The sequence below is a fragment of the Sorex fumeus genome, unplaced genomic scaffold (genome assembly GCF_029834395.1).
Source record: "Sorex fumeus unplaced genomic scaffold, SorFum_2.1 ptg000093l, whole genome shotgun sequence".
NCBI classification, from domain to species: Eukaryota; Metazoa; Chordata; class Mammalia; order Eulipotyphla; family Soricidae; genus Sorex; species Sorex fumeus.
This window is the reverse complement of record NW_026606150.1, coordinates 7,155,205-7,161,319: the sequence shown is the minus strand read 5'-3', so window position 1 is coordinate 7,161,319 and position 6,115 is coordinate 7,155,205. Positions and strand designations below refer to the sequence as shown.

Sequence of the window (6,115 nt, the reverse complement as noted above, 5' to 3'; positions counted from 1 at the left end):
TAGGAAATGCTGACGTGGGGGTGTCTGCAGGCTTCCATGCAAAAAGGGAAACTGAGGCTCCAAGACCCCCCTACTCAAACAGGCTCTCCCTAATTTCTGGGCCACCGCGGTGGTCTCTGTGGAGTCGGGGTCCAGAGGGGCAGGGGGCTCAGGACGGATATCAGAAGAGGCCTCAGCACCAGCACCCCAAGGTGGGGCCCCAGACAGCTTCAGGGCTGCCGGGCGGCTTTTGTCCAGGGCCCTGCAGGAGGCGGAAGCTCAGGCCCCACGGCCATTTGTCATGCAAATCTCCGACCCCCGACAGAAAAAATGCCAAACCGGGGCTGGCGAGGGAGGTGCCCACCCACCGGCCAGCCCGCACACCGGGATCGGCAGAGACAGGTCAGCCTGGGGACGGCGTTGCGACCCCCAACCAGACTAAACCAAGACAAAGGAAAACCCACCCAAGTGGGGGGCGCTTTCCCGTGGAAGAATGGGTAGGGGGCGGTTTCGGAGAGAGGAAGAGAGAGGGAGGACAGAGGAGGGGGAGAGAGGGAGGGAGAGGAGGGGGGAGGAGAGAGAGGGAGGAAGGAGAAAGGGAGAGGAGGGAGGAGAGAGGGGGAGGGGAGGGGGCAGAGTCTCGGGGGTGCTGTGAGGCACCTCTAGGGCGCAGACACGGGTCCCTGTGGCGCCGCTCACCTGGGCACCTGGGCGCGGGTGTCCGCCCGTCCTCGGCTTCCGGGTCCTCTTGGCCGGTCGGGCTCAGGGCAGGACCGAGCGCTGAGTCCACCGGGCGCCCGCCAGCCTGGCTCCAAACTCACGGCCCACGGTCCTGGGCGACCCCTACCCGACTTGGGGGCCACGGAACGTGGGGGGTACTTGGGTGGAGAACAGAGGGCCTCTGTCCAGGGGGGAGCGCTGGCCGCCCCTTCCCGGCCCGCAGTGACCTGCAGGGGGATACCAAGACGTCACCGCAGTGAGGCTGGAAGGCAGACGCGGGTGGGGGTCCCCGGGGGCCCGGGCTGACGCCCTCGGTCGCGACGGCCCTGCCTGGCACACTCACCGCCCCTCCCGGTCCCACGCCCCCCACGGCGGGGCCGAGACCCGCCAGGCCGGGAGCAAACCGGCTCCCTCCGGGCCAGCCCCGCCCCCATTGTCTGGAGGGGCTGGGGGCGGGGGGCGAGGGGGGATAACGAGGATGGCCCGAGCCAGCCCCCCGGGAGCGCCCCCTCCCCTCCCCGCCGGCTTCTCCCTCTCTGCCCCGCAGGAGCCACGGCGGGACCCCAGTATCCTCCGCAGGTAAGGGGGGTCCCCGGCCGGAGCGCGCGACGACCGCAAAGGCGCCCCAAAACCCCCAGGAAAAACGGGGGTCGCGAGGAGCGCAGAGAAGGGGGGGTCCGAGAGACCCAGGGAACCCGGGAAGCGCCGGGAAAGTGGGGAGCCCGGGAGCCCCGGGGCGCTGGGAGCGGGGGACCGCAGGATTCTCGGGGAGCCCGGGAGCCCTGGAAGCCGGGGGTTGGGGTCGGGGGAGCCCTGGAAGCCGGGGGGGGGGGCGCGGTGGGGCTCTGGAAACCGGGGGGATCCCTAAAGGGGGGAGCCCTGGAAGCCGGGGGGGGGGAGTGGGGGAGCTCTGGAAGGGGGGAAGAGGGGGGACCCTGGAAGCCGGGGGTTTGGGTGGGGGAAGCCCTGGAAGCCGGGGGATCGGGGAGCCCTGGAAGCCGGGGGGGGGGGCGCGGTGGGGCTCTGGAAACCGGGTGGGGGATCCCTAAAGGGGGGAGCCCTGGGAGCCGGGGGGAGTGGGGGAGCTCTGGAAGCCGGGGGCGCGGCCGCACCCCGAGGCCGCCGCCGGGACTGGCGCGCCATCTAGCGGCCGCCGCGCACGCCCGCATTGTTCCTCCGAGGGTGCGGGGGGCGCGCGCTCGGCGCCCCCCGTCGGGGCACGGTCTCCCCGAATGAAAGGCGGGTGCGGGGAGACGATCCCGCCGTCCGGGAGGGCGGGCGAGTCGGAGCCGAACGCGCGGCTGCGCCGTCCGCAGAGGGGACGGGGGTGGCGGTCGGGGAGGGGCACGTTGGAGGGGAGAGGGGCGCACGGCGCGGGAGCCCCCCGCTCCGGTCCCGGGCTCCCCGCGCCCGCCGCCCCGGCCAGGCGACCCTGGGGAGCCCGGGAGGGGCCGGCCGCGACCGCCTGCCCCGTCGCTCGTAGACGCCAAGGTGCCCCCGCAGGAATGCCCGGGCCTCCGGCCGCGAACCCTCCTGGCCAGGGGCCTCCTCCCGCGCCGGTCTCGGCGGCCAGGGCGGGGTCACCGGGCGGGCCGGGGAGGGGGCTGGGGCGGGAGGCGGGGTGTAAGTGGGTGTGTGCGGGGGGCGGAGGGCTGATGCAATCCCGATAAGAATAGCCCCGCTGCGGCGGGCACCCACCGCCCCGCGGGGAGACGCTTTATAAGGCGGCGGGCGGGCAGCCGGCGCCGTCGGAGCGGGGAGAGCCGCGCGCGCCCAGCGCCCAGCGCCCAGCGCCCAGCGCCCAGCGCAGCGCCCAGCAGGCCCGTCGCCGCCCGTCGCCGCCCGCCGCCCGGACAGCGCCCGCGTCCCCAGGGAGTGCCATGCGGCGCGCGCCGAGCCGGGGCGCCGTGGCCCGCGCCCTGCTGCTGGCCGGCCTCTGGCTGGCGGCCGCCGGGCGTCCCCTGTCCTCGGACGCGGGCCCGCACGTGCACTACGGCTGGGGCGAGCCGGTCCGCCTGCGGCACCTGTACACGGCCGGCCCGCACGGCCTCGCCAGCTGCTTCCTGCGCATCCGAGCCGAGGGCGCGGTGGACTGCGCGCGGGGCCGGAGCGCGCACAGTGAGTGCCCGCCGGGCGCCCTTCCCCCCTCCCCGCCTCTCCCGCCCCCGGGACCCCGGCGTCCCGCACCTCCGCGTTTCCGCGGCCTCCACCTCGCCCCCCGCCCCATCCCGAGGGCGAGAGCCACCCCTGGCCGGCGACCCACGCGCGGTTCCCACGGACCCCCTCTCCCCCCACCTCCCCCGAAACCCGGGGTCTCGGGCCTTGGCCATCCGAGGGGCCACCCGGGAGCCCCGGGGCGGCGCGGGCGGGGGCCGGGGGCCGGGGGGCGGGGGGGCGCCTGAGACCGTCTCCCGTGTCACGCAGGTCTGCTGGAGATCCGCGCCGTGGCGCTGCGCACCGTGGCCATCCGCGGCCTGCAGGCGGCCCGCTACCTCTGCATGGGCGCCGAGGGCAGGATGCTGGCGCTGGTAGGTGCCTCCCGGGCCGGGGCGCGCGGGAGCGGACGCCTGTCGGACCATTTTTTCTTTTTTCCCTATAAAAGTTTATGGTCCTGCCTGTGTGCGCGCTGGGGGTGGCGGGGAGCGGGGGGCCCCGGAGAGCCGCTTTTGCTTTGCCCATTGAACCGAGAGCCGGCCCAGTGGGACGCAGGAAACGCCTCGCTGGGCCCTTTGATATTAAACAGGAAAAGCCGCCTCGGGCCTTTCAGCCTCCGCGCGCCTGTGTGGTCCGCCCCGCCGGGTCCCTCCCCGCGGCTGCAGAAGGGAGAGAAAAGAAAAGGCCGGCGAGGGGGTGGCGGACGGGCTTAGAAAGTCCCTCATCCGTGCGCTCGGGGCTGGACAGCCTTCCCTTCACCCCTGGACCCCCTGGTGCCTTTGCGCTTTAGGAATAATCGTGCTCACGCGTTTCCCGCCCCATCCACAGACCGGCTCACCTGTACTGCACTTTGGGGGGGGGCGGGAGGGGGGCTGGGGGTGCAGGTGGCTTTAAGGGGGCAGGAAGTGTGGGGCTCGGCTGGGTGGCCAGGAACAAAGGCTGCGAGTTCAAAGGAGGGAGCCCGCGCCCCCTCTGAGCCCCCTGAAAAGCTGTGTGAGGTCCCCGGGGTCGTGGCCCCCCGCCCCCCAGGAAAGATGCTAATGGGGTGGCCGCCGCCGCTGGGGCTGATCTTAAGGCTCCAGGGCCCTTTTATCCCAGGGCGGTTTTATGGCCAAGTCCGCCCCCCCTGCCAAAGGACAAAAAAGAAGCCAAAGAAGGAGGGGACCTCTGCCCATCCTCACCAAAGCCCCCCCTGCGGCTCCAGCTTGCTCAGTATTAAGGGGGGTGGTGTGAGGGGCTGTTGGCAGGATGGCCAGTCCTCCCCCCTCCCCCGCGGAGGTCTCAGCAGCGGAATATGGAGTGGCAGAGGCGGGTCCTTCTGTTCCTAAATCCCCCGAGAGCACCGTGCAGAGATGCTCATCTCTTCTCCCCGGAAACGGCACCCGCGCCGTGGCCTCCCTGTCCGTGGCTGCAGGGGCTCCGCCCTGGCGTGGGATCTGGTGGCTGCAGCGCCTTATCAGGCCCTTATCAGCCCAGCCACACCCACCGGAGTTCAGTGACCTGCAGGCAAGGGGCCGCCTGGCCCGCTGGCTCCCCGCCTGGCCTCCAGTCCCGGGCACTCTTGCACTGGCCTCGGGGGGAGGGCGCGCTGGTCCACGGCTCCCCGCCCCTCCCCCCGCGGGCCGCCCGGCCCCTGTCCATTCGGGAGCGACTTTGATAGTGGCACCGGACAAGAGGAAGCTTGAATCTGGAGGCTGGCTCCCCTGCCAGGGTACCCGACTAAGGTCCCCGCGGGCCAGAGCCCCAGACTCGCGGCGAGCGAGCGCGGCACGATCCCCTGAACGCCACCAGGGGTCACTCCTGAGCCACCGCTGAACGCGGGTCCCCGGGGTCCAGTAGATCGCCAGCTCGCTGGCCAGCAACGCTCTGTGCTTGCGGTCTGCAGTCGGGCCGGAAGTGTGTTCACTGTCCCTGATGCAGGTCCCATGCAGAGGGAGGCGTGCGTTATTTGAATGTAGGTACACTATGCAAACGTACTTCATATCTAATTTTTTGGGGGTCACACCTGGCGATGCACTGGGGTTGTTACTTGTAGTTCTGCACTCAGGAGTTACTCCTGGCGGTGCTCGGGGGACCCTATGGGATGCCGGGAATCGAACCCGGGTTGGCCACGTGCAAGGCAAACGCCCTACCCGCTGTGCTATCTCTCCAGCCCCTCATATATAATTTTATTTTTGCTTTTTTTGGGGGGGGGTCACACACGGCGATGCACAGGGGTTACTCCTGGCTCTGCACCCAGGAGTTACTCCTGGCAGTGCTCAGGGGACCATATATAATTTTTAATGACTTTTTTGGGGGTGGGGGCACACGAGGCTCAGGCCTCACTCCTGACTTTGAGCTCAGGGGTCAACCAGGGTGGGCAGCGGTGCAGGCGCGCGCCCTCCCTGCTGTCTCTCTGCAGCCCCTCACTGTGTGTGTGTGTGTGTGTGTGTGCGCGCGCGCGCGCGCACGGGAGGGGGCCTGGCTTGGGGACCGGCAATGCTCAGGGCACAGTTCTGTGCTGGGTGTAGGGGTCCCCTGGCCAGTGCTCGGGGACGCGCGCAGTGCTGGCGGCCAGAGCCGTGTGTCCCAGCCCCCCGCTGGACCCTCCAGCCTCGAGGTGACCTTGAAGGGCCCTCTCCCTGCAGACTCAGTTCCTGGCCGAGGACTGCGCCTTCGAGGAGGAGATCCGCCCCGACGGCTACAACGTGTACCGCTCCCGCAAGTACCGGCTGCCCGTGTCCCTGAGCAGCGCCCGGCAGCGCCAGCTCTACAAGGGCCGGGGCTTCCTGCCCCTGTCCCACTTCCTGCCGCTGCTGCCCGGCAGCGACGCGCAGCCCCGGGACGCCCAGGAGCCCCTGGAGCCGGACTTGTTCGCTTCGCCCCTGGAGGTGGACAGCATGGACCCCTTCGGGCTGGCCTCGCGCCTGGGCCGGGTGAGGAGCCCCAGCTTTCAGCAGTGACCGCCCGGCCACGCGGACCCGAGGAAGCGTGTGCAGAGAGCCGGTACGTGTGCAGGGTCTCGCAGTGGCGGTGCCCGCGCGGGCCCACGGACGCGGTGATGCTGAGCTGGGGCCCCGCGCCCCGCCCCAGCGCCCGCCCAGGTGGGCTCGGCCAAGCGCTCGGCTGTGCTCCCTTCTGCCCGGCAGGGGGCGCCAGAGGAAAGGCAGTCTTGGAACCTCGTGGTGGCGCTTCTGTCGCGCAGCAGGATTGGGGTCGGCTCTCGGCTGCAGGGACCGCTCAGCTGCAAGGACCGCTCAGCTGCAGGGACCTCTCCGCTGCA

At 71.1% G+C, this 6,115-nt stretch overlaps 1 protein-coding gene across 1 annotated transcript; it reads left to right on the top strand.

Moving 5' to 3' along the window:
- The first annotated feature begins 2,579 nt into the window (after positions 1–2,579).
- FGF19 (fibroblast growth factor 19) lies at positions 2,580–5,795 on the top strand. The gene is made up of 3 exons (XM_056131588.1): positions 2,580–2,817; positions 3,124–3,227; positions 5,481–5,795. The coding sequence occupies exons 1-3, from the start codon at positions 2,580–2,582 to the stop codon at positions 5,793–5,795; spliced, it is 657 nt and encodes a 218-aa protein (XP_055987563.1).
- The last annotated feature ends 320 nt before the right edge of the window (positions 5,796–6,115 follow it).

Excerpts from the sequence above, each read along its gene's own strand:
- FGF19 (XM_056131588.1), top strand. The coding sequence starts at position 2,580 with ATGCGGCGCGCGCCGAGCCGGGGCGCCGTGGCCCGCGCCCTGCTGCTG. Across the intron at positions 2,818-3,123 it reads GCGGGGCCGGAGCGCGCACA|GTCTGCTGGAGATCCGCGCC; the intron begins GTGAGTGCCCGC and ends CGTGTCACGCAG. Across the intron at positions 3,228-5,480 it reads AGGGCAGGATGCTGGCGCTG|ACTCAGTTCCTGGCCGAGGA; the intron begins GTAGGTGCCTCC and ends CTCTCCCTGCAG.